This window comes from Besnoitia besnoiti, chromosome II (genome assembly GCF_002563875.1).
Source record: "Besnoitia besnoiti strain Bb-Ger1 chromosome II, whole genome shotgun sequence".
Classification (NCBI taxonomy): domain Eukaryota; phylum Apicomplexa; class Conoidasida; order Eucoccidiorida; family Sarcocystidae; genus Besnoitia; species Besnoitia besnoiti.
The window spans coordinates 1,322,685-1,349,587 of record NC_042357.1 but is presented as its reverse complement, the minus strand read 5'-3'; the positions used below and the strand labels follow the sequence as shown (position 1 = coordinate 1,349,587).

The 26,903-nt window shown below is 58.7% G+C and overlaps 2 protein-coding genes across 2 annotated transcripts; one reads left to right on the top strand and one right to left on the bottom strand.

Annotated features, from left to right (window-relative positions):
- Positions 1-2,193: 2,193 nt before the first annotated feature.
- BESB_035450 (micro-fibrillar-associated protein 1) lies at positions 2,194-7,439 on the top strand (the record flags this gene model as incomplete). The annotated part of the gene is made up of 10 exons (XM_029362131.1): positions 2,194-2,307; positions 2,792-2,930; positions 3,438-3,494; positions 3,869-4,107; positions 4,778-5,023; positions 5,631-5,705; positions 5,991-6,122; positions 6,346-6,419; positions 6,801-6,976; positions 7,390-7,439. The coding sequence occupies 10 exons, from the start codon at positions 2,194-2,196 to the stop codon at positions 7,437-7,439; spliced, it is 1,302 nt and encodes a 433-aa protein (XP_029221096.1).
- Positions 7,440-9,058: 1,619 nt separating this feature from the next.
- Positions 9,059-26,021, bottom strand: BESB_035440 (uncharacterized protein; the record flags this gene model as incomplete). Its single annotated transcript, XM_029362130.1, has 13 exons — positions 9,059-9,151; positions 9,637-9,780; positions 10,420-10,692; positions 11,070-11,819; positions 12,131-12,227; positions 12,813-13,423; positions 13,792-14,362; positions 14,739-14,818; positions 15,147-16,631; positions 17,129-17,656; positions 18,125-19,469; positions 19,647-25,307; positions 25,642-26,021. The coding sequence occupies 13 exons, from the start codon at positions 26,019-26,021 to the stop codon at positions 9,059-9,061; spliced, it is 12,018 nt and encodes a 4,005-aa protein (XP_029221095.1).
- Between the last annotated feature and the right edge of the window lie 882 nt (positions 26,022-26,903).

The following is a 26,903-nucleotide window of genomic DNA, read 5'->3' as shown; positions in this document are numbered from 1 at the left end:
GACGCCGTGGGTCCGTAGTATGCAGATTATACTACGGGAGGGGCGGAGAAGGGAGGGCGGGGGGAATATAACTCGAGTATTTTTATTCCATCCGATTGCTCTATATTTCGTCGCTTCACTCCGGTAAGCAGTCGCGCTGGGCAACAGCGGCCAAAATTTTCACAACTGCAAATGAGCGGTATGAGCTGCTACCAGGGTCACGCCAGTACTGCTTCGCCGATCCCTTGGTAACCCCTCCCTACTCCCCTTTGAAGGCTCGCTGAGAGCTTTTTCTAGGCCGCGTAGAGGGAGAGATGCCTCCCGCCGCACACAACTCTTCCATCTCTCTCACACACCAGTGAAACGCCGGATCCTTTGTGCGGCGTTGATGGGTGGCGTAACTCATTGATGCTGACTGCACCGACCACCCAGACCGTCAGACTCAGCGGCTGGCCTCGTCCGGAGGATCAGCCGCGACTCCCAGATTATAGCCTCATGCTCCGGGATTGAGTTCTCGGCTGCGTATTTCCCGCTTACAGATAAATGCAGCAGCTGCAAGAAGTGTACCCTGGCGTGTTGAGTGCGGCATGGGCGTGTATGCAGTGCTCGGCGGCAATGGCCTGTGCTACTGCCCGTGGGAAATCTAACATCGCAAGAGGCGCTAGACGGGAAGTTCCTTTAGACGCTCAAAGACGACGTGCAGCGACGCATGGCATATTTCCTCTCTCCTGCTCCTTTTGCCCCCGCTCAAGCCGAGTGGACCACGTGCTGCTTACTCTGGTGGAGACAACGGCCCGCCTTGGGCGGCGAATGCATTTCGCAGGAGAGAACAATCGGCGCGCGCGTTGAACATGTCAGCGTACTACTAGCGAGAAACAATGACATGCATTCGTCCACAGGAAACGCTACACTACCATCAATCGCCACTGCAAAGGAAATTTGACCGGCCTGGCCTTGTACATCGACACTCGGGTAAGTAAAAAAAGCTACCTACTGCCTGCCGATGCAAAAGGCCCGCTGGATTGTACGGAACCACACCTATATGAATCTGCAGCGCCGAGCAGTTGGAAAGCAGTCGCCTACACGAACTGCCTGCTGGTATTGAAGTCCCGCTGAATTGTACGGAACCATGCCCATATGACTCTGCAGCAGCGGTTGAATACAGTACAGCACGCTCTGGTAGCGTTCCTCTTTCTCTTGCGCTGGTTAAGATTCTCGCGAACGCGGCTTCACTCTGCGCAGAGTGTACCCGCCTGCTCAACGGTACTGTAATGGAACTGTGCTGGGATGAACACAGCGAATGAACAGATATTGTCACGGAAATTAGGTTTCTCCAGGAAGTTATCTGTCATGTTCCACTTGCGAGTAGGCTATACAAGGCACGAATCTACTTTTTTGCCGTATTGCAGTTGTGTTGCCTCGTCTCAATCACTCGCGCTCTCTACAATCAACTGGAGCTCGCATGCAGCAGCGCGAGGTTGCCTGAACTGTCTGGTCGGGTTTGTCCTGCCTGCTTGTCGGCTGTTGCATCACATAGTCGACTTTTTTACCGGCACAAGAAATTGTAGCTCTTGTGGAGCATGAGGGAGCCATGTTCTCGTCGGCTTCGTTTGGCGGAACTCGACTTCTTAATTCCGTGAATCTGTTCCTGTTCGCAGTCGCAACACTGAAAACGGGCGGTTTTCCGCCCGTCATGCATGCTCGTTTTACAATCGTTCCGAATCGGCTGTTTCACTGAGACGCCGCCTTCTTTCATTTCGAGAAACATCCCTCTTTTCCTACCTTCACCAGGCTCTTCTTTCAGCACCGTGGGCGTGTTTGGCTCGGCATCTTTTCTTCGTGCCCTCTCTTAATTCGGGTCGCCCGTCCCAGTGCATGTTTTTTCACAGATCAAACTGAATTGCTTTCCTCGATTCTCCGGCCCTCTCGGATCTCGCGGTTCCCCTCGCTTGGGGATCTCGCGGTTCCTCTCGCTTGCAGGCGTTCTGCCTGCCTTGCTGGCGTCTTCGGAAGCTGCTTTCCGGATTGGGAGGGCTGCCGTGTTTTCCAACCTTATTCTGTGTCCATCGCAGCCAGGCCAGGCTGGCTAGCGAGGCGAAAAGAGATGCGGGCCGCCTGAACAGAGGGTTTCACTGTCCTGATTCTGCGTGCGTATCTGGTACCTTCGTTCTGCCACGCCGCTGGCGGCCCTTTCGGTGCTTTTAGTAGGAAAAAATGTCGGCTGCCGACGTCCACAGTATCCTGTATCGGGGTGCTGACCCCATGCAGCAGAAATTCGAGCCGCAAAAGGACAAGAAAGTCGCTGTCACTCGCTATTGGCCGGGAAAAGTAAGTTGCCGGAGGCTGCGAAACAAGACTGCACACGATTCGCGCTGCATGCCGAGCTTCTGAAACTGCAAAACCCACGCTGATGCCTCCTTCTGTTCCCCGTGAAGAGGCGGGGCTCTTTCCTGCCTTGGCTGCTTAGCCTACACGCGTTCAAGCATTCGCGATGTGTCTATGCATGTATGGATTGACGTGGACGGGTTGACAGACATGCCGTTCTGCTTTGCCGCCACGGGGATACAGAGCGCCTTTAAGCGTCTCATGCTTCCGTGCTACGGCTTCGATTGTGTTGTTTTGAGCGTAGACACACGGATGCGTCGTTGCTGACATGGGCTAGTGCTCAGGTTCAGGTTATTTGGCGCCCAGGCCTTCGTGCTTTCCCGGTTTACCAGCCGACATCTCGTCTCAGCCTTTTTCGTTACCCGCGCGGGGCTGCCAGTCATACGCTGCTACGTGCGTCGTCCTCTGTCGTGTGCGTCCTCTCCAGGCTCCAGAGAGGGAAGATGAAGATCTCTCGGGTTCCTCTGACGAGGAGAGCGTGGTGACTAAGCAGCAGCGCATGCAAGCTGTCCTGCAGGAAAGCAGCCGCTTGCACCGCCTTGCTAGAGCAGCCGCAACGATCAAGCGTAAGTCCCTCCTTGTCGCCTAGGGCGGTTGAAAGAGCTGGCTCGTAGATCGGGTCTCGCAACGACGGCGCTTCAACTCGAGACGTTCAAGAACAGCCTCATGACGTGAAGGGGCGACTGATATGCGTTCTCAAATGCATGCGCATCTCTGCTTCTTACGCATATATCTCTGTATATATGTACGCATACAGTAATTTCGGTATCGTGTAAACTCCATATGTATCTGTGTTACGCGAGTTGCTTTTACCTTTGACTATCTTCTTGATTGCAATGCATCTGCAAGTACCTGCATCTTTCTTGGTGTCTATCCATCAGTCTGTCTATGCGTTTCTTCACAGCCTCTTGCGGGCGCCTCGTCATCAAGCGTGTGGCGGAACTCCCGGTGTGACGGGATTTGCTTGCTGTGTGATGAATTTACAACGCTTTTCGTTCGGTTTCCTCGCGCAGATTTCCTCTTTGGCGCGCAGGCGTTTCAGGTGTCGTTCTGCGTTGTGTCTGCGCTTTCAGCGGATCTTGAGCAGCGGCGACAGATTCACGAAGCGATTATCATTGAAGCGGCGAAGGGTAGGAAGCGAATCGCAAAGACGCACTCACGCGAATCGTCGGTCCGTGTATCGGTCGCCATGTATGCCGCGACGTATCTGTCACAGATATTCCACGTTTGATGCTGCACGCTTGTCCTGCTGCATTATATGGTATGCGTTCGTTCTCGAGTACTCTGAAAGTTCTCTGTCCGCATTTCGGAGTTACCCCCTCGTCTGCTTTTCACGGCGCGCGGGTGGAGCTGATTGCGCGCATGCTGCCGCTGTGACGAGATCGGCTCGTATCCTCTTTTGTTCGATTTCTGCGCGTGTGGTTTTCTGTTCTCGCTGGCGCATGCGCAGAAGGCAATCGAAGTGTGTTTCCTGACCTTCTGTTTTCCCTCGCTGTGATTCCAGAGCGTGAGCTCTTGACGGAGCGGAAGGAGGACGAAGAAGAAGAGGAAGAGGAAGAAGAGACAGATGATGCCCGCGAGCGACGACGGCGACTGGCGCTGGCGCGGCGACGAGAAGAAGAGAGGATGTTGGAGCAGCAGGGGCAGCAGCTCGAAGAGGAAGAAGAGGAGGAGTCTTCTTCGGCTTATACAACGGACAGCGAAGATAACGAAGATCCCGCCGCCACCATCCTCCACAAGCCGGTACGCCAAACAGCAGCAGTTTCCTCTTCTCTGCATCGGCTCTCTCTTGCGTCCTCTGCTCCCACAAGTATATATATATATATATATATATATATATATATATATATATATATATATATATATACGAACATACATGTTATACATACACACGCATATACATGTACATATATTTGCATACATGTTGGGACTTGCAGGATGTGTCTGCGGGGGATGTCGGCTGCGGGGTGGTTTCCTGCGGGCCTTGACTTCGTGTTTCCTGTCCTCTCGCTTTTGCCCTCTCGCTGTTGCCCTCTCGTTGCTGCGCTCCACTTTTCTGGATGTCATGCGTGCAATAGGGAGCTGTCGTCGTATCTTACCGCGCGTCTGCTTGCGTGCGAGGCTCGGGTCTGCGTCGAGCGGCTCAGGTTCCATCCGCTAAACAAACAGACCTTTCGCGCTGCCTTTGGGCGATTCAGCCGTGAGTCTCTCGTTGCTGACTCGCCCCAGAATGCCTTGAAGATGCGGACGCTACTCCGGCTTATCGCGCGGCGGCGGTGGCGGGCGATGGGTTCGTTCGGGGGACCGCTGCGGCTTCGCCATGCGTACGGAGATATTGACAATTATACAATGCCGTTTTTCTAGCAAAAATATTTATTACTGAGCAGCAAATTTATATTTGTGTCGGTTTCAGGTTTTCGTGCCCAAGGAGAAGCGCGAGACCGTAAAAGAGAGAGAGCGCCTGGAGGCCGAGGAGGAGAAGGAGAAGAAAGAAGAAGAACGCAGGCTCGCCGAGCGCAAGCGCGAGTCGAAGAAGCTGCTCTACGAGGCCCTGCAGAAGGAAGACGAGGAGCTGCGAACCAACATGCTCAGTCACGAGCTCCAGGAGGACGAAGAGGAAATGCCAGACGACACAGATGGGCTGGACGCGGAGGCAGAGGTGCGCCGAACCCATCTCTCTCTCTCCGTTCTAGCTGGAATTCTCGGCTACGTGTTGCCGCCGCCTCTTCCTAAACGCGCCTCCAGACAGACGAGCATGTGCACATGCATATGATATATATATGTATATACCTGCCTATACATATATATACATATGCATCTTTATACATACGCAGATATGCAAATATATGGGCAGACATGGAATCCTTCCTGAGTGGAATATGGAGAGAGGCAGCCGTGGACGCACGCCGCCACGTGCGCGTTTTTTAAGCGTTGCTCTCAGGCGCTTCAGTCCCGGGGCTGCATAGGAAGTATCCCAGGTTTTATTCGCTTTAGGCACCTGCGCGGGCTTCTTGTGTCTGCTGTGGGCCTTTCTGCTGTACGCGGCATGCGGTGGAAAGCCGTCTTTTTGCAGAGTAGAAGCTGCTGCGTGTTCGAGGTGGCTGTGTCACGTTTTGAAGCCGTGCCCTCCATCGCTTCTGCTTTGCTGCGGGAAATTTGAATCAAACTAAACTTGGTCTTTCACCAGTACCACTTGGATCTGAACTTGTCTATAGAAGAAATTGATGTTTTGAGAGTTGATTGTTTCGTTTCTTTTTGCTCTCCAGTATGAGGCGTGGAAGGCCAGGGAGCTGCTTCGCATCAAACGCGACCAAGAAGAGCGCCAGGCGCGCGACAACTTCGTAAGTTTTCCTTCGTTTATCTGCGTGTCTGCTCTATTTGTTTCTGAATTGCACTTGCTTCGCATCTGTGATTACCCCGGTCTGCGTATTTGTTTCCATTAGTTTTGTTTTTCGCAAGTAGCAAGCGACCTGCACCGGCAGCCGTCGCGCGACACCCGTCCACAAGCAGTCTCCCGCGCATCCTTGTTCGCCATTTTCTGCTGTCTGTGTCCTATATGGGCTTCGCTCTCATGTGTGGCTGGCATATTTTACTGATTGATTTCTCATCTTGTGGTTTCTGTGCAGCTGGAGGCTTTGGAAAGGAGACGACAGATGACGGAAGAAGAGCGGCGCGTTGACGACAAACAGCTCGATGCGATGCAGCCTCGGCGCGAAATTAAATACAAATACAACTTCATGCAGAAGTACTATCACAGGGTAGGTTTTTCTCTCATTCGGGCGCTTCATTTCCTTTCACCCTTCTCGGTCGAGTCTTTGACGCGATATCGTAATACCTATACTCGACCACAAATTCTTTAAGACATAGACACAGATATGTGAATATGCATCCATGCGTCTCTGCGCTGCATCTGCTGTTTTGGGAACGCGTGCAAGACAGAAAAACAGAACAACGCTTTTTTGGTCGGTCTGCTCTGAACAGGGTGCTTTTTTCCAAGATCTCGCGCGGAGCGGAGAGGAGCCTCTGTATCTGCGCGACTACAACGCGCCTGTTGGGTAAGCTCGGAACAGTCGTCGATTCAAATTCACCGTTTGTCTTTTGCGTCTGCCCGAGATGCAGTCACACTGCCAGGCTGCCGCCCTCGGAGATGAGACGCGTTTTCTCGTTTGTCTTTCACCTCTCGTGTGCTGGTCTCTTCTCTGTTCGCTGTTGGCTGGAGCCATTCCGCCTTTTCCGCTGGAGCGGTCTACAGTGTACCTGCCTCACCCTCGGAGTCTGCCTCCGGAGCGGTGTGCCGCTTTGCCTCGTTTTCGCTGGGCGGCGCAGGATGGCTGCCCTCGACCTCTCGGGGTGCTGAGCCCTGCCTGTATGTAGGAGTTTTCGGCCGTCCCCTCGCCGCAGCGCGCTTCGTTTGCGCGGGCGTTTCCACTTTTCAGGGAAGATCGCTGGGACAAGAAGATCCTTCCGTCGGCGATGCGCGTGCGCCGCGGAGAGTTCGGCAAACAGGGCCAGACGAAGCATACGCACCTGGTCGACGTGGACACGACCGACTTCACGAGCGCGTGGGCCTTCAACAGCAAAATCAAGGAAAAAACAGACAACAAAATGGGAGGTGAGAACGCGAAGAGAAAGACAGACCGCAGGCGCCCACGGAGGCGCGAGCTCCGCGCAGGGTGTCGACAGTGGGAACGAAGAAACGGGGGGGGGGAGATTGAGAAGGGCAGGAGAGGCGACTCGATGCATCGCATGGAAGAGAGACGTGATGCAACGAAAGAGTATCTCCCCAGTGGACTGCTTCAGGCAGCCACAAGTGCTCGATTTCAGTATCCTGCTAGATTAAGATTATTCCACGTCGGTCATGGTCCAGGCGTGATTTATGGATTCCCGCGTCCGGGAGGCCCCGGACCCTCTTTGCGAGTAAGGTAGCGTTGCGATCACATAAGCCATCGGCATGCAAGCAGCAAGCGTAAATACTTTCGTCGACTACTTGGCTAACGCCGCGCGGATGATGCGTTTTACGTTCAGGACGGAAGGGTGCGAAGGAGTTCGACCGACCTGCCGCAAAGAAGAAGTGAGGACGCGGCGGCAGTTCGATGCGGCTTTTCTCCTCGCCTCGATGTGCGGGCTCCTGTTCATCGTCTCCGCTCGCCTCTCCGTGGGTTTACGCGCTCCGCTGGGGGCAGTGAGGCTCCTGCGTTTCTTGAGGGAGTTCTCTTTCTCTTTGCACTCTCGTTTCTCCTTTCGTCTTTGTTTGTAAGGAACCACTCTTCGTCCTTGCGCTTTACCTTCGCACTTACTGTTCAAGCGTTCTTGGCATGCAGTATCTCTGGACGCCCCCCCGTCTTTCTCGTTTGCCTTTGTATATGCGCGGACTCTCTGAACTGCTTTTCTGCACGCGACGACTTTGCTTTTTCGTCCTCTCGGTTCGTAGCGCAGGTAGAGCACACCCAGAAGGGCTGAAGCGGCTTGGGTTTTCTCCGCTCTCGTCTACTGCTCGATTTGAGGCATTTCATTTTTTTGAGTTCCACGCCAGTGGTCGCGGCTCATGACGAGTGCAGCTAGGCCTATCCCGAGCTCATCTGACTTCCATTTCTTTGCTGCTCACGACTCTTTTCTTTCCTTCTGTTCCCTCTCTCTCTCTCGCCTTGAGGTATGTTTGTCTGCCACAGCTCATCTCTTTCTTTTCTGCTGCGCCTCTTCGGTCATGGCTCATTCTATTGGGAGGGCGCTGTCTCGTTTCTGCCTCTTTTTAAGAGATTCCTTTGGCTGACAGACGCGAAACAACGCTTTGGCACTTTTCCGCCTGCGGTGCGTTTCGAGTTCTTGTGCGTGCTGCAGTGTTCGTTCCGCGGCTCTTGGCGACTAACAGTTTCTCGCATGGTTTCCTCAGTTCTCTTTGCTTTCCAAATTTCTTCGCGGCTCCTCTGGCTACGGCAGCTGCGGCTGAGCTGCAAGGCGCCGCTAGATCGTACCCGCGCGGCTCTAACGTGTACGCCTGGTATGCATGGATGTTACTCGATTCTTCTATAGTTTAGCTGCTACTGCTGTGACTGTAAATTATGTACTTGAGGTAATAGAGCTAGGTCAATGAGAGACGCCGTAAATACTAACAAAGCTACACACAGAACCCCCTCAGCAACCACGACAAAAAATCCATACTCACACGAAATCTGCTCTCGCGACGGCGCCGGAGGGCACCACGGATCAGATACTACAGGACTCCTTTCAAGCATAGTATATATATACGTACTGAGAAATAAAAATATATATACATATATACGTGTATGTTTGTATATCTGTAAGAGTTGACTGACAGCAGTCTGTCGCTAGGCCGCCTGGGGGCCAGTGGCGACCTCGATTGTGGGAGGGCAGCGCCACAGCGTTGATTTGTTTGAGCCGGAGCTCAGCGGCGTTTCCAATGCTCACTCCTTCAACGGGATTCGTTCATTGGCTCGAGACGACGGGAACCCGAACTGTGGGACCGGGTCCACGCCGGCGCGGAAAAAAGAAGTCCCACGCGTATGCAGTCAAGAAGAACAGAACGCGGTTCCCGGCTCGCGATAGGGAGAGACACGAGCCCAGGCTGAAAACGAAACTGCCAAAAGAGAGAGTCGCGTGCTGAATGGAAGAACGAACTCTTGCGACTTCAAACTAGAAAACAATTCCGAAGCGGCTTCACCTGGCGAACGCGAAGTCAGATTTGCGAAGACGCCGAAGGGCGAGAGGACGGCGGAAGCAGAGCGAGCGCCGTGAGCGAACTGGCGTCGTATTCAACCGTGCGCGCCGCCTGAGACGCAGAAAAGACAAAACAGCACACACGTGTTTCCGCGTCCGCTTCTCAGAACGCCTTAACCTGTTTCTCGGAATTGGCGTGTGTCCAAAAAGAAAACGCCGCAGCGGGAGCCACGTAGATGCGAAGTGGTAACACCACACCTCTAACTCGAAAGAAGAGAGCTCAGGGCGCGAGGAAGCACAGAAGACAGGACGAGAGAGAGACCCGCATCGCGCTAGAGATGAAAATATAGAATCAGCGTCCTCGACTACCGCTTTATGCGTCAGCCGGTCACCTGCTTTCATGTTTGTCTCCTTATTTGTATAGTGTGTATGCGTGTCTACGGCGACGAGCTGCCCACTCCGCCTGAGCTATGGATTAAACTCTCTGTCCCGAAGTGACCCCCCGCAATTTTGCAGAAAGGTACACACTTCAAGTATATCACCCCCCCACCGGACGAAAAACGGCTCCTCTCCCGCTGCAGAGAGCACCGGTCGTACCTTTTGGTAGTCCGACAGAATATGCCTGAGCTCGTGAAGAAGCCCAGCGGCTGTTTGCGCCTCGTCGTGGCGCAGATCGCCCTCCGTCCCGCGGGCTTGGACCGGGTTCTTAGAGCGCGCGACTGCTTCGAGTCGCACGTGCAGCTGAAGAAAAAACACACAAAAAAACCCAGATAAACTGAAAACCGACCGACTGTGAGGCTGGAGCGAGACACGGCCTGCGAATGCGGCTCATTCCTCAGACAGAAGCCTCAGCGAAAGCGACGCGGCAGGAAAAAAAGGGAAAAACAGAAAAAAGTTGTCCTATCAACATTCGGGTATTCAAAGCTCGAATTTCAGATGAAAGAGCTAGGTTAATGAGAGAGGACATAAATACAAATGATCCGCGATCCAGAACTGTATAACGCAAATCGAATAAACAAAGACGTTATAGTTCCTAGAATACTGAAGATGACTCCGGTTATAAGATAGAGAGAACCACGTTCTTTATGATTGCAGTACACCAGTGAACAGAGACACCCGCCGTCGGTCCCGTCAGCGGCGAACAGAAGGAACACATCGAAGACACGACGGAGGAACTAGAGAAACGGAAACCGCACGATCTACTCACGAAATACATCTGCCTGCGGTCGGGAGAAGAACGGCGGAACTCCAGACATCGCCGGAGACGGCGAGAAGCGAAGTGTGTTTCAAGGAAAAGCGGTGTGCAGCCGGAAAGAAAGCGTTCACAATATATGACCGATTGTCTCAGCGCCGCTCGCCAGGCGAAACCCAGATTCGCACCTGCATGACCAGAGGGAGCGCGAGCGCGAGGAAGGTGTTGCGCAGTGCCCCCGGCCGCTTCGTAGGAGGCAGCGCGGAAATCCACTCAGCCAGCGGGCTGTCGACGTGCGAGGGAGCCTTGGGGGAGAGAGACGAGGCCGAAGCCGCGAGACGGCGAACGCGCGAGTGCACCTGAACGAGGAAGAACGCGTCCGCCAAAGAGTTCTCGCGCAGCAGCTGCCCCAGTGCCTCAACTGGGTTTCCCGGGAGCGACGCCACGCGCAGATACTCGAACTGAAAGAAAAGGACACGATACCGAAACAAGCCTCCGATCCAAGCGAGAGGCACAGCGCCGAAAGACATAAAGGGCAGCGGCACCGCTCAGTGACAGACAACGGAAATGTTGGCCGTGGTGCATGCGCGAGGGTCTACATTGACCAGCCGAGAAAAGCAATAGTAAAGTGAAGAAGAAGAAGGAGTGGAAGTCGAAGTGTTCAGGTGGCGAGCAGGAAATGACCGAAAAGAAGGAGATACGAGAGCTCGCGCGAGACATGAAGAAAGCTGCACCTTCGCGGAGCTGAGCGCGGCGCAACACCGTCAGCCCGGAGAGAAGCCCTGGCGAGCTGCAGAAAAAATCTTATAAATCGCGGAAAATTCCTTTGTGGACGCACCACGAACCCAGGAACCGCGCAGGGGAAGAGCTGCGCGACGCGTGTGACGTGGGCAAGGAGTCTCGCGTGGAGGAGTCGAATCGCGCCTTCCGCTTGGATGTTCTCAGCGGACTTCTTGCGGCTAAGCCGCAAGGCGTTGCTCGCGAACGCCTCGGGTTCTGCGTCCTCGTCCTGCTCCTCCTCCTCCTCGTCCGACTCCGCCCAGGGCGCGTCGTCTGCCTCGCGCCGCAGCGCCCAGTGAGGCAGGCACGCGTGGGGTCGGAAGGGACGGAGGAGGCGTCTCAGCTGTCGAACGAATTCAGTCCAGGCTCTGTACGCTCCGCGCCTCGCCGTCTCCTCTTTGCCGAGTTCTTCGTCCGCAGCCTGGCTGCGCTCAGAACCCCTAAACTTGCTGCGTCTGCCCCAGCTTGCGCCCGCCTCCCCCCGCGCGTTCGCGTTCAGCCCTAAGAGTCTCCTCCGCTTCGCCGCTTCGCGACTCCAGGAACCTGCGGCGCTGGCCTGCGCTGCTGAGCTCGCGGCGAGGAACGACGGAGTCAGCGAAGACGCCTCAAGTTCGCCTGCAGCCAAGGCGCCCAGATCCCCCCGCGCGTCACTCGGAATCGGGCGCGCGAGCGTGCGAAGCGACGCGTTGTCTACGACGATGACATACGCGCGGAGAATGAAGCAGATGAAGGATAGGAACGCGACGCACGCGTCGAACTCCAGGTGAACAGCCAACTGAACCGCGTCGCCCAGGCGGCCCGCGAAGCCCTGAGAAGACAGGAAAAGAGAGACAAAAGGTCTCATTCGAGTGCAAATCCCACGGACTCCCAGGTTACGGAGAGCAATCGCGTACCTGAGAGAGCCATGCTGGAGGCGAAGTCACAAAGCGCGCGTCAACATGAAAAGACGAGGGAGCTGCGAAGGCGCGAAGGAAAGAAAAAAAACGTTTCTGGAAAGGGACACCAGAACCTGGTGACGGCAGGGTCGAATTCAAAGCCGAGCAGACTGCCACATGGATGTAGGGCATTTTTGCAGTGCTTCGCGTTCGCGTTTTCTCAATTGACGCTCTGCCACCGTACCAAATGCGCGACGACTTCCAGTGGTGCCAGATTCCAGACGCGGCGTCGGTACACCTCGCTGTCTTCCGAATTCTGGGTCACAAGCATCATGCGGCCTCTGCAGACGAACACAGAAGCGAACAAATGGCTCTACACACAGAGGCGAGCAGGTATTTCGGCACGCGTACCTCCGGCAAACACATCAGTCAGTCATACAGGCATACAAAGCTCTAGACGTACGATGTACGTACGCAAAACAACTGGTTCCAGGCGAGAAAATACTTTCAGACAACGAGAGACGAGTGAAACAGCAAATACACCGATTCACAATCACTTAGTAAAAGCCGCTATCGGGGAGTCAGTCCGTGGACGCAGCGATTCGAAGCTAGGCCGCACTAGGCGCCTGCCTGAGCCAATAGGCGGCGCGGAGACATGCGAGAAGCTCCACACGACTTCGCGTGCGGGCGCGCACGTCTTCCTCTAGCACGACAACACAGTCTGCAGCTGAAGCAGCAAAGGGCGAGGTGACTTGGGCTTCAGGCCATACCGAAAAACGAAACAAAGTGAAACAATTTCACGAAGACAGGCATTCAGCACACGCGCCGCCGCGCTCTGCGAGAGAGGCAACGCCTGAACCGGGGCACGCCCGCTGACCCTACACCCTGAAGCCAAGGTCTGCCGCGTTTGGTGTGAAAGGCATTACCTGGTCACTTCCGCGAGCTTGCTGAGAAACGCAGGCGAGAGCGTGTGGGACTGCGCCTGCGCGCGCGCGGCCGCGACAGTCGCACTATCTTCATCAACGAGAAGTGCAGCGCCCGAGGCTGCCTTAGGCCCCTGTAGCGCCCACGAGCGAGGCGCCGCGGCGGTGTCGCACCCCGAGGTAGACCCGACGGAGTAAAGCGCAGGCCTGGATTCCATAGAGAGCGCCGAGGGCGCGCCGGACGAGAGCGCGTTCGGAAGCCAAGAGGACTCGCCGTCGCGTTCTTGCGCGTGGGCTTCCGCGGCGCCTCCCTCCGGGTTCGGGGGCACGACAAGGACGCAGATCTCGCCCACGGGGAGAGCCGCCCCCGCCGCGGAGAGCGCCGGCGCCTGCAGGGGGAGGAGGAGCGAGACGAGGACGGGGGGGAGAAACAAGAGAGACGCGGAAGTGCAGCAAAGCGCATTCTTGCACAGCGTCAGGGCCTCGAGAATCGCTTGGAGAGAGATGACGGCGCAGTCCGCAGACGCCAAAAGGCCCGCGCCCGCTCCTGCCGGCGCCAAGCGACATTGCGGAGACGCGGAAGAAGGCAGCTCGTCCTCAGCGACAACGGAGGCCTGCAGGAAAACACGAGGGAGACCAGAGACGAATCCAACCGGAAGCGAAATCATGGATGACGCACACTTTCACCACGAATGCTACAGAATGAGGCAAACCAAGTGAGTCACACGGAAGCAGGAATCCGACAGCACTGCGCCGGCAGAGAAGCAGAGAGGGGCGAGAGCAAAGAAGCGAGTGCAACTATAGAGGTGCAAAGCTGAGCCACGGGGAGAGGGACCTCCGGTGGCGACCCTCGGGAGCGCCTGCTGTGCTACCGGCCTTATGGATACGTGAAAGCCGCGCACATGCAGGAGATTACACAGACGTATCTATTCATATAAACATATACGTGTTTATGTGTATTTAGAGTCGGTGAGGGACGTACTTTGAGAAACCACCCAGCATGCTCTGTCAGGCGTCTGTGCTTGTTCGCCAAAGAGTCGCCCTTCGCAGCTTCCTCGTCGGTTTGTCTCTGCCTCGCGCCTCGTTCTCGGCTGTTGTTGTTCGCGTCTCTCTTCTGCTCGGAGGCGGCACCCCACACAAAGTGTCTCCGCCCCGCGGGCTCCGTCTCTCTGTGTGTCTCCGCTGTATCCTCGCCCTTGGCGAGCATCGCCTGCAAGTCCGCAAGGCTCTCGAGTACCCACGCGGGGAAATCACATATAGGCGCGCCGTCGCACTGCAGCTCGCCTGCGTCCGAAAAGGCAGAGAGAGACGCGGAGAGGAGACTGTTGTCTCGCTGGACGTGAGACACGCCGAGGAGATGCGAGTCGGGCGAAAGAGGCGCCTGGAGATTCGAGAGAAACGCAGCAAGGCCAGGGGCGCTAGCGACGCTGCTGCTGAGGTAAGCAAAGAGCGAGGTAAACGCCCCTGCGTTCGTGGAGTGACAAAATAGGGCAACGGAATCGGATTCCAGTGACGCGGAGAGACAACGGGAGGAAGGGGTAGACGCAGACGACCTGAGGGGAGCGAAAGCAAAGCCGAAAAAGCCGCAAGGAACAACGACGTGTTCATACATTAGTCGAATACATCTCCCGCTTTTTCACACTGTTCTGTGCTCTATGTTGAGGACAAGCACACACGCAGAAGCACATGCAATTTGGCTCGTATTTGTGGCGGAAAGTGGAAAGTATTTCCTGTGGGGTTCGCGTGGAGCTCCTTCTCGATTCCATCGACTACTGGACAAGAGGGAGGAACGAGAAGTCATGCATTCACAGTACCCCTGTCCATGATAGCCGGCCCAGTTTGCGCCGGCGGTCAACCAAATACAAGTTCACAAGAAAATGTATATATATCCTCATATGTATGTAAGAAGCGCCGTCCCGTCTGTCTCACCGAATAGCAGCTGCGTGGAGGAAGGACAGCCGCGCTGCTTCTTCGAAGCGGGACGAGGCTAAGTAGTCCTGCTTGAGCAGCTGGGGAGAAAACACACGAAAGAGGCTAAAGTCATGCGAGCAAACGAACTTAGCAGGTTCACTCCGCATACACTCGAGCGGCGTCGCCTCCGTCATGGCTCGCGAAATACTAAGTTTTTTTTTTCGCTCCCTGATTCGACTCCTTTCGCCCGCCGGTTTGTACGACATAGAGGTTGCTGTTCCCTTTGGCAACATCTGGGGCCTATGCACGCGCCAAGCGCCCGTTGACCGCGTTTCGTCGGATCGTGCCTTCCGGGATTCAGTGGATCTCCAGTATTTTAGACTACCAGGTCTTGCGTCAGGCGATCCCGAGACGTGGAGAGCTGACCTCGTAAGCCTCTCTCGCGGGCCCTATCGCGGCGTTGCGCGCGAAGGCGGCTCTAAAGAGGACTTGCTCGATGAACAGGGTGAGCGGCTTCGTGCAGGCGCGTCGCAGGGCTGCGAGGGAGAAGTCGGTGAGCGCCTCAGCCTCGCCGCGTTCGCGAATGAAGGCGCAGAAGGCAGGATCGGGAGAGGCGACGAGCCCCGCGCAGCGCCCGTCTGTCAGGCGCGCGTCTCTCCGCTGGTCGCGCTGGCGTGAGCCGCACGCCTGCTCGGCGTTCGTCGCGCGTGCCAGTGCGTCGGCCCAAGTCTCGGCTGCGCCGTCAGCGTCTCGCATGCAGGCCTCGGCGCTCCCGCAGCGGTCGCCGTCGCCCTCCGCTCCTCGCGCGTCTCTCCGCTCGCGTTCGCGTCGGCGGAGACGCGCCCGCACCACGCTGGCGAGCGTCATAAGGACGGCTCTCTCCTTGTCGCGCGGAGACGCCAAGTGTGGGAGAGCGTCCACGGCAGACAGAAGGCGGCAGCTGCTGACATGCGCGGCGAAAAGATCCCTCCACACCCGCGTCTCGAAGGCCGCCGCAGCCGCCTCCGTCTCGGTTGCACACTGTGACGCAGGCACTGCGGCTCTCCACAGCCGAAGAGCCTCTCGCGCTTTCTCCGCTGCCGTCGCGGCAGCCTGAAGAAGGAGAGCCTGGAGAGACGGCGCACCACGCGCGGAGGCCACCACCGAGTGAGACGACAGTCCACTCCGCCGCAGTAGCCCCGAAAAGCCCGCAGAGAGGCCTGAACGAGAAAACGTCGACTCGCTCATGTGCACGCGGACGCAAGAGGGACGGAGAGGAGACTGCCCCGCGAGAACGGGGCTCGACAGAGCAGGCGTGGAAGTGAAAAACGGGAAGGAGGCTTCGAGCTGTCGGCTCAAGCGAAAAAGCAGAAGCGCCTCGGCGCTGCTGACCAGAAATCCTCGCTCCTCTTCAGAGAGAGAAGCACACGCTCCTCCGTCCCTCCTTGCGGTGTCAATGCAGCACCGAATCAGCGCATCCTCTTCATCCTCTCCCTCGCTCTGCGCGCTGTCGTGCTGTGCAGGCCCTCGCTCCTGAGCTCGAGAGGCGTTGCAGCTGCCGCGGGCGGCGGCAGGCGAGCGAAGCGAGAAAAAGAATGACGTGAGGACGGCGAAGGTGACGGAAGACGAAGAGCGAGATTGTGGAGACGGCGACTCCTCACGCTGAACGAGCAGCGAGAAGCAGTGCGTCATCTCCCGCACAGCGGTGCGCAGACGGGTGAAGACCTCAGAGGCAGATCGCCCCAGAGCAAGGAAGAAGACTGGCAGGGCAAGAGCGGCGGAATCCGGCGACGGAGTGGACGCAGAGGGGTGGTAGGCGGAGGCGAAGAGCGAAAAAGCCGAAAGCAAGCTCCATACCTCCAGAGCGTGCGCAGCCACGCGATGCGACACGAGAGGAGACCGCACAAGGAAGGACGCGAGCGTTTCAGCCGCCTGCAGACAAAACATTCGACATAGCTGTGATGTTAAGGAGCAATGGAGTAGAAAAAAGGAAGATACTTGGCAAACGTGACGTTCGCATCACGTAAACACGGGGACAAGGTCGGCTCCTCTGCCAGGCTCGCGCACATTGCAGACCGCAAGCAGTCCAGGAGGCAGCCAAGGGCGCGCGCGGCATAGAAGAAACGCAGGCCGCCAAGAAGCGCATAATACGGAGAAGATACCGAGCGCCCCAGGGAGGGAAGCATACACAGAAAATAGCTGAATGAGTGCGAGACATCGGCTAAGATCAAGCGCCTATGGCAACGCAGCCGGAAGGAAAAACAAACGACATGGCGGGAGTTCAAGAAGCAGCAACACTTGGGCTCCACAGGCGGCGACATCAGAGAAGATACGCGCAGAAAGCCACATGAAACGCTGCGCACACTCGCTAAAAGCGAGAGAGACAAAGACGAACAGACAAAACACAAGCGTGCGGCAGCCTCCCTCACCTCTGCTCTGGCAAAGAGTGTCTGCGGGGAGGTCACATGCCGACAAAGCGAATGGATCAACGCGGTCAGGAAACTCGGCGATGCGCTCATTTCGGCGCTTGCGGGAGAGTGAGGAAGCCTGGCTCGATTGGAGTCGAGCCCAGAAGGTGCGCCGTCCTCCGCTACCGTGTCCTCAGCCTCTTCTTCAGCACGTTGATCTCTCCTCTGTTCTTCTTCCCTGCCTTCCTCGGCGTTCGTCTCTGGCTCTTCGCTCTCATGAGCGCCGCTACATCCCCGCGGAGTGCAGCCGGCCGTCGCGGCGCGCGCCTCAGTCCAGACACGCAGAAGAAGAAGCGAAAACGCCGGAAAAGCACAAGAGCACGCAAGAGAGCAAGAAGACGTGAGAGCGGAAGCGGAGAACGCAGATGCGCGTGGGAAGGAGGCCAGCGACGAGCAGTCAAGTGTGCGGAGGCAATGCGGCAGAACCGCGAGAGGCTCCGAGTCAGGGGACAAGCGGAAAGCGGAAATCAAGCCTGCATACACAGGCAGCTGCATAGAAACACAGACGGACGAACACACAAATAATACACAGATGCCCTTAGCCCGGACCAAGAAAGCATATCCATATATATATATATATATATATATATATACGTATATACATATATATACATACAAATATATATATATATATATATGTATATACATATATATACATACAAATATATATATATATATATATATATATATATATATATATATATATATATATATATATATATGTGGGTGACTTGGCACACAAACACGTCCTGCCGGTAGCACCTACATTTGCACCCTGAGGAACACACAAGAGGTCTGAGTTGTATCGAAACTAGCTGCCGAAGCCCTTGGCGTCCCCGCGTAACGCGTGGAAGCAGCGAAAAAGCGGAAGCAGCGACCCACTCGACAGCAGACAAAGCAGAGTCTGCTGGGGCTGTTGACCCTGCCTCTCTCGCCCGGGTGCGCCTTGACGCTCACCATGGCATTGACCTCCCTGTGAACTGCGCTCAGCAGATGACCTGACGCATCTGCGCGCGAGCCGCAGGACGAGCGACGATGCCCAGTCCCCGCCCCGTAGCCGGAACTGGATGTCCATGTCCCCGGCGTCTCTACCGCCGCTCGCGCCGCCTCTACTCCCTCTCCTCCGTCGCGCGCGGCTTCCTTCTCCAGGGCAGTCTGCAGGAGTTCACCGGCGGCGTGCGTCGCCCGCCGGCAGCCCACAGACGATGAGGATCCGAGGGACAGAAACGCGTCGAGCGCGGGCGCCTGAGAGATCGTCTCCAGCGAGAAGGCGTTCGCTCGCGCAAACCTCGCCCGCGACCGGCGGGCGGTGGCTGCCGCTGAGGACGACGAGGAGAAGCGAAACGAGGGCGACAGGGACGGCAGCAACGCCGAGCCGACCCGAGGCGGCTGCGCACGCGCGTCGTCGTGCCAAGCTTCGGAGTCTGTCGCCTGCGACAGTCGCCGAGCCGACGCCGCGGCAGCGAAGCACGCGTCGGATGCGGAGGCATCGCTGCCGTTCCTGTCGCCCTGTCGCTGCGAGGCGTCTCTGGAAAGTCCCTCATCCTCCGCCAGGTCGCTCCGCCCCCAAGAGCCGCTCGCCGCCGGTGCAACAAGCCAATCCGCCGAGGCCGCCACGCACGTCAGAAGAACGTAAGAGCCCACAACAGCGTTCGCGAGGGCGGCGCTGGTCACGTGGACTGCGATTCGCGACTGAGACGACAGCCAAGACGGCGACACGCTGTGGGCTTCGCGTGCGTTCAACGCGTGCGCCAGCGGCTCACCGCCGCGCCCCTGGGTTCCCTCTGGACTGGCGCCGTCCTCTCGACGCTCGCCGGCAGCGGGGAATCCGCCACCAGACGCCTGCGCGTTTCGGGTCTTCCCGTGGCTCGCCCGAGCGCCTGTGCAGCGCGGGAGCAAGGCGTCGCCGACGCCGGGGAGAAGAAGCGAAAGGTTGTTGTGCAGTGCGTCAGGCACACCGCTTGCAGAAGGGAGAGACGCAAGCGAGTGAAGCGAGACTGCGCTGCAGAGCCCCAGGAGCAAGTCATCCATCGGGGGGATATCCCCGGGACGTGCGCGCGGCTGCAGAGCCTCGCAGCGAGCCAAGAGACGAGAAAATTCTCCAGCGGCTGCGCCGTCAAACGACGCCTCGCTGAAGTCAGACAGCGACAGCGGGGGACACGAAGAGGCCGCCGCGAACGCCGCGCCAGACGCGCCAAGTAGCGGCGAGAGCACCGAGTGCACCAGCTCGTCAACGCGACGCTGGAAGTCCACAAAGGCACCGAGCGACGAAGGGCTTGTGCAAACAGCGGGCACCAGCAGGCTGCAACCACAGGGCACCACAGGCATCGCACGGACCAACAGCACGACAGAATCAGAAAAATACATGATGTTTCCGTCCGTGCATGCCTGTAGCCCTACATGATGAACGGCATACACGCGAAAAGCCTCACACAGTACGGTTATCGCGCCGCGCAGCGCATTCTGTCTTTCTCGTTACCTTGAGTCGCCCGATCTGACGAAGCGGAGATCATCGGAAACCGCAGCGCAGGTGGTGTAGAGCGTATGCGTCCTTTTTTCGTCCTCCCTCGCGTGTCTTCGGTGTCTCCCCTCGCTCTCTTCGCCTGTCTCCTCTGCCTCGCGGGCGGTCATTCCGCTGTCGCTCACACCTCGTGTGTCTTTTCTGTTCCCAGCGGGCGGCAGGTGCTCCTTCCCGAGGACAAAACACGCCAACGCCGCGACCGCCTCATTCCCACCCCGCGACGCCCAGCTCGCCTCCAAGCACCTCTCCATCCCCACACCTCCCTCCGTGTCGTCCGTTCGTCGCGCCGGCGAATCCTTCGCGTCTGGGCTCCTGCTCTGGCCCCGCGTCGCAGCGGCAGCCAGCACGCGAGCGGCGCAGAGGCGGAGCGCCCCAGCAACGAGGACACGCCAACAGGGCGACGAGGAGAGCCGCAGAAGGCCTGCAACTTCCCGCTCAATCTCGCCGTCAGAGTTTCCCTTCTGGTCGCCCGCCGCCGCGGCCGCCACTCGTCGCGCGGGTCGGTCTCTCTGCAGGTCGCGTGCACCACGGGCGCGACGCCGGAGCGTCGCGCTCAACGTGCCTTCGCAGTTGCAGAGGAGGGCGACCGTCTGCGACACAGATTCGTTGTCAGACAGAAAGAGACTGCCTGGGGGACAGAGACCGCCACCTGCGTAAGGAGGCGTGTCTGCAGCGCCGCTCTGCATGCAGTGAACGAGGAAACGGCGAAGACCGGATAGAGGATGCGAAGACGCGGCGAGCGCATGGCTTCCCGAAAGGCAACCGCTAGAGGGCTCGAGACATTTGGGCTTGACACCCCCAGTTTTCTGCCCTGGTCGCCTGAGGCCTGGAGGTGTCGCTTTCGCTTCTCCCCGGAACAGAAGCTGCCGAGCTTGCTCGATAACTCCAGCGTCGACGCCAAGGCAAGGCACGCCGTTCCGTTTCTCTTCTCCCTCCGCGTCTGCCTCCGCTCTTGCGGTCCACGCGCTCTCTGCCTCTCCCTGCCCCGGCGCCTCGGTGGTTCGCAGCCCTGCAGGCGACATCGAAGACCCAACCGACGAGAACGAGCAGGACGAAAACGCAGAAGTCCGCTTCGTTGCCGCGAGGCAGGGAGCCTGACGGGTGTGTTCGGGCTGAGCATGCAACGCGAAAAACGACTGGAAAAGCCCCTCCTCTTCGACTTGCCTTCGGGCCCAGTCCCCGTCGCGCTCGCCGCCGTCCACATCCCTCCGTCGGCGTCTCGCGCACGCCTCGCGCGGAGCGAAAGCAGCTCCCGAAAGCTTCATTTCGTCTTCGAGCTCCCGGAGGCACTGCTCGTCTGAACGAGCCTTGCCCTGGCCTCCGACCGCAGCCCGCAGGCCGAGAGCGGTCTCCTCGCGCTGGATGGCGCGTGCGAGCGAAGAGAGATGGAGCAACAGAGACTCCGTCGGAGACATCGGTGGACGCAGAAGCGAAAGCGACGCGCCGAGAGGCCCTATGGGTGAGAGGAACGAAGAAGAACTCTGGAGGGCGCGAACGCCCGCGGAAGCGGAAGACTCACTCACAGAGAAAAGCGGGACTGACGAATACGAGAAGACCAGGGGGAGACCGGGAGGGCAGTCCCGGGCTCCGTCTGAAGCGTGAGCACGAGCCGCCTTGACGCGGTGTCGCTTTCGCGGGGACTCCGCTTCGAATGCAGAGGCCCCCGCGTCCGCGTCCACAGGCTCGAAGCCGCCTTCGTCGAGCTCGGATCTGTCGAGGACGCGTTTCTCGCGCGCGAGTGCTGCAGACCAGACGTCGGAGGAACCCAAGAAGAGCAAGCTGTCTCTGGAGGCGTGCGCGTCGTCGGTTTTCAGCCTCTCGCGTTCGCTTCCACTAACCTCCTTTTCGCCAAGCCACGAGGCGTCATCAGGCACCGACGGGGCCAAAGGGGTGCGCGACGGGCTGAGCGCCTCCAGTTGCTGCGCTAGGAAGCGGCACACGAGGAGACTAGAGACCAGCGCCGCGAGCAGGGGATCTGCCAGAGAGGAAATGGCGAGCGGGGCTCCCTCCTTCAGCGGCTGCTGAGCGACAGGCGCGCAGGCGTGGAGCAACCGCAGCGACGACGCCTGGGACGAGGCACAGGAGACACGCGACTGCTCTCGGGACACACACGCGCGCTGGACAGTGAGCACGGTGAGGCTCCAGAGTAGACGCTTGAAGGAGACAGCCGCGAGCGACGCGTCGCCTTCGCCGACCGCGCAGCTGGCGGGCAGGGCTAAGAGTGTTTTGCCGCGGCCTGCAGTCTCTCTCTCTTCTGTGCAGAGAAGTAAATGCAAAAGCGACGAAGCGCCAGCGCGGGGTCGTGAGTCGCCCGCCGCCGCGAGTGCCGTCTGCTCGCCGAGGGCCTGCACCACCCACGCAAGGAGACGACCCGCCGACTGCCAGCGAACGGCCGAGCGAGGTGGAGGCGGAGACACCGCGAAGGAGGACGAATGGCAGGAAAAGAGGGACGAGGAAGGCGAGAGGAGCGCCTGCAGCGCCGCAGCTACTTCCGAGAGACGGGTCTCACACCGCACCGCGCTCCACTCGCCGTGGAGGCTCGTGGAGTCCGCGCGCGGCGGTGCCAAGGGGACGCGAAAGGGCGCTGCCGCCGGAAGCGCGTCTGCGCCGCAGCCCGCCGCATCCGTAGAGGACGGCAGGGGAGGGAGGGGAAACGCCTGTGCCTCCGGCGTCTCCACTCCAACGCGCTCGCCGCATGTTTCGGAGTCAATCTCTCGATGCGACCCAACGCATGCGCGCGAAGGCGGCAGCCGCCACAACTCCGTGCCGGTCAGCAGCCATCGCCGCTGCCTCTCCTCTTGGCGCTTTTGCTCGAACAGGTAGAGCGCATGCTTCCGCCTTCGCGGCGACGACAGGCCCATTGCGCTTGTGGAGGCGCGCCGGTCTCTCCATTCCCCCGCGTCCAGTTCCTCGTCCTCGCACACCGGTCTTGCGTCTCTAGGGGACCCGTTCCAGCACGCGTAGGCGCTCGAAGGAAATGCTTGCTGCAACTGCGTCTGCGGAACAGTTTCCTTCCTCTCGCTGTCCGCAGGGGTCGCCACACGCATGCAGCCCAGGTAGCTCAGCGCACCCGCGTTCCGCAGGACCTGCTCACACGTTCCACTTCCTCGCCGCGTACCCTCTGACTCCGCTCTTTCGTCCTTCCGCGGGCTGTGCTGCTCACGCCAGTCAAGAACGTGGCACCGTGCCCAGCGGTCGACGAGGGCGATGCAGGCGCCTCCGTCGCCTTCTTCGGGGTCTCCTGGGGCCTCGCGCTCTCCCGCAGTGCCTCGCCACCTCTCTGCAACCAGCACTGCCTCCACCTGCATGCGGGAGGCGGCGCGCGTTGTCCACGGCTTCAACGAGCTGTCGCCGCTATCCATTTCCATGAGGCCGCCGCGCACGCGCGAATCTGCTGACGTCGGCTCAGGTGGCGAGAGATTGAGAACCCGCCGAGCGAGAAGTGCGAACGACGACGCGGGGGGAGGCGACGACGCCGAGGAAACAGGCGCAGGCGAGGCCGCGGAGAGTTTGGGGACGCCAATGCGCCAAACGCAGATTTCCACGCGATCGTCTGCGTCAGCGTCCTCTTGGAGGTCTCCCTGCGGCTCCTCTGTTGCGGCGGCCGTCGCACCTGACTCTGGTGCGTCTCGCACCTCAGCGGTGTCTCCCTCCATGCGCTTTGCATCCTGCTCCTCCTCGGCGGCGAATTCATCTCGTTTGCACTCCACGCGAGTCCAGGCCTCACGCGCAGGGCCGCAGGTCACGACGCAGATGCTTGACAGCCCGCAAACAGAGCCGGAGGAGAGTGTCTCCGGCTCTGCACACGCCACGCAAACGCCGGTGGTGTGGGGTGCGGATGGAAGGCGGACCGCGAAAACTGCGCGATGCCACGTTTCTCTGGCTGCTTCTGCTTCCGCGGGTGCCTCGCTCGCCAGCGCAGAGGCCGGACAGCCAGCGAGCCCCGGCAGACTCAACTGCGCAGCTGACGACGAGGCAAAGAGACTCGAGAAGAGGCGAAGAGGCGCGCGGAACGTGGAGCGCGCCTCCACGTCGGCGCAGCCTCTCGCCGAAGCCGCTGGAGAGGAAAAGGGAGCTGGGCACCACGTCGTCGTGCTGGTAGGTAGGCCCCACGAGGAGGCTCGTTGACTCGCTTCAGCGCACTCTGGCCCTGCGTAGGCTCCTGCGTCGCTTCTTCTTTCTTCAGCGTCTCCTGTGCCGCCGTTTTCGCCTGGCGACCCGAGCTGGAGGCGCAGCTTCCTCCGCGTGTCGAGCAGAGCTGGCGCCTCGGCGGACAGCGTGTCCTCCAATTTCACTTCCCTGCGGAGCCGCATCTCACGCCCTTCGAGTGCGGCGGCTGAGGAAGCAGCGAGCGTCCCCCTGGCGCACTGTGAGTCTTGGTTTTCTTCTGCCGCGAAGCCGCGCGCCGCCGGCGAGAGTTGCAGCACGCCGCAGCAGCCCCGTCGAGGAAACGAAAGAAGAAGGGAAGCGTCATCCATTACGAAGAGACTGCTCGCCTCAATCAGCGCCAGCTGCACGTCGTCCACGTCGTCGACTGGCTCGGCGTGCCTCGCCCCCTGGCCGTCTCCGTTTGCCTCTCCGTCTTTGAATGGCTGCGCCTCAGAGAGGAGCGTGAAGGGCGGCGAAGGCAGACTACACGAAGGCGGCAGCGCCGACGTGGGAGAGAGAGAGAGAGCCTCGTCCAGCGACACAGACGAGAGACTCAGGACTTCAGAGCAGACCGCAGCCTCCTTTGTCGAGACTGCAGCCTCGGCATTAGCTGCTGATGATTCCTTGTTCGCTGCCGGGGGTCTCAGCTCCTCTGCATCGCCTCTGCACCCAGTCAAGCTGAGACGGAGATGATGGAGGGTTCCGTCCGCTGTGACAAACGCCACGACGACGACTTTTGTGTTTTCTTCCCCCCGAAGCGCACCGTCGGCTTCTTCCTCCGACTCCTCGTCTTCAGACAGCCCCGGATTTTCTCCCCCAGCGGCGCGTCCGCGGCACCTCTTTTCTTTCCTCTTATCGATCGGCTTCCGCACCGCAAGCCACCAGCGCGCTGCGCCGCCGGCCTTCCTTTTTCGCCGACGGCAGAGCGGCGCCCAGGGCGCGAGGAGACGGGGCGGCGGAATAAGAAACCGCCTGGAGCGCGCGGGGGGGAGCCACGACGCCAGCAGCGACGAGGCGAAGACCGACGCCGAGGACGAAGTGGCGGAGGCCTTCGCCTCTCTCGCGGGCACTCGGCGGCGGCTCTGAGCGATGCGCGCGCAGGCAGGCAAGCGACAAAAGAGAGACGAACAGCGAGGAGGGTGGACTGCAGACGGAGGTCCACAGGCGGAGGTAGGAGTTGAGCAGACAAACGCATCGAAGAGCCGCGTCGAGGCGAGGGGCGCCGGCAGCGGGACGCGGAGGAGGCGCGGCCATCTCGAGGCAAGGGAGTCAGACTCGTGTGCACCGTCTTCGTTCTCAGGGCCTTCGGTAGGCGTTGCAGCCTCTGCGGGACTCCCCCCTGAAGCCGCGCGAGTCGAGCGACGCGCAGGCGACACCGAAGCAGGCGTGTCCGAGCGGGAGTGCGGAGGCGCCAGGATTTGCGCGCATGGAGATGTGTTGAAGATTTCGAGCGAAGTTCCTCGGACGAGGCTGCGGACGGAAGACAGCAAAGAAAAGACGAAATGAAGCTCACGCCAAAGTCGTAGTCCTGACTGGGAGGCCGTCAAAACCTCCCACCAGACACACGCAAATGATGCCGAAACAGAGCGACATTCTCGTCGGGGGGACGTCTTTGCTTCAACCGCCTCCGTACAGTTGAGCGGGTGCGATACTCAGGTTGCTGCATACCGCGTATGCGTAGGCACGAATATATGCGGATGCATAGCTACACGAACAGAGGCTCTTCTACGCATCCACACTAACAAGAGGATCCCCCTCCGGCTAAAGGCGTGACGTCATCCGTCGACTGCGACGTGGCCTTTACCATGTGAGATGCACGTTGACCTGAGGCACGTCGAGCCCTCTGCACAGCCAAGTGCCTTCGATGAGCTCCGAGCCATCTTCAACACGTTGGGCGGCTTCCTCGCGCTCAAATGCTACATCGACTCCGCGTTCAAGGCTGAACTGACCCCGGAACTGCCCCGCGAGTCCATTCAGCTTCCCCGGGGACTGCGGCGCGTCTGCGGGTCTCGCTCTGTGCGCCGCAGAGGCCAGAGTCTGCGCGGAAGCAACAGACGAGACAGAAGAGAAGGAAGAAGAGAGAGAGAAAGCAGACGAGGAAGGAGGAGGCTCCAGAGAAGGCGGAGGAAAGCCGCCGACGAACGACGTTTCGCCGCCGCCAGAGAGAGGCGAAGACGAACTCATGGTGAAAACGTACCGGAGGAGACTGCACAAAGGAGGAGAAGAAACGCGATAAAAGGAGAAAGAACATCGAAGAGAAAAGACAAGAGAGCGTTTACGTGGAAGACCAAGATCTACCACATCGCGAGTCTCTCTCCCATCGTCGAGCCTTCTCCGCTGCACGCCAGAATGAGGAGCGCGAAACCGCGCGCTGGACCGCCCCTACATGCACCGGCAGACAGGAGAACGACAAAGAGGCTAGAACAACATATTTGAGAGCCAAAGAAACCGTTTCTATTGTTTCTGTTGGAAGATCTAGCCTCGCCTATCGCCTGTCCGGCTCGAGGTGGGAAGACCACGGGCTCTGAGCCCTCGACACCACAGCCGAAAGAGAGGAGGAGAACAGAAGAAGAAGATACAGCGGGCGAGCGCAAGTCGAATGACGCCCTCTTCTTTATTTACTCCTGTTTTTTTCACATCAGAAGAAATCTGTCCTTCTCCATCTCGAAAAACTCAGGGTGTGATACGCGAGAGGGCGCGCATGCGAGATGCAAGTTGTGTGCGCATGCCGTCGCTGAGCCTATACGCGTAAATAACGATTCTGTGTTGATGCATGTATGTGTTTTTCCCTTCTGCGCGCAACACATGTATCACTCGAAAGGTTCACTTCATAACGCAGGACGGCCTCCGCGAATGGTGCTTTGGCGTATGACAGGCCCCTTGCCTTTTCCTCCCTTATCTATCTCCGTTATTTTCTGTGGTGTCGGCGCTCCATTCTGGAGCAGCTTGTCATCATACTGAATCTGCGGACTCTGGACGCAGTGACGCACGCCGGCTCGCTTGGCAATTTCAGCGGAACGAAGAACTACAGGCAGCGTCTAAGGAAATCTGCAGAGACCTGAGTCG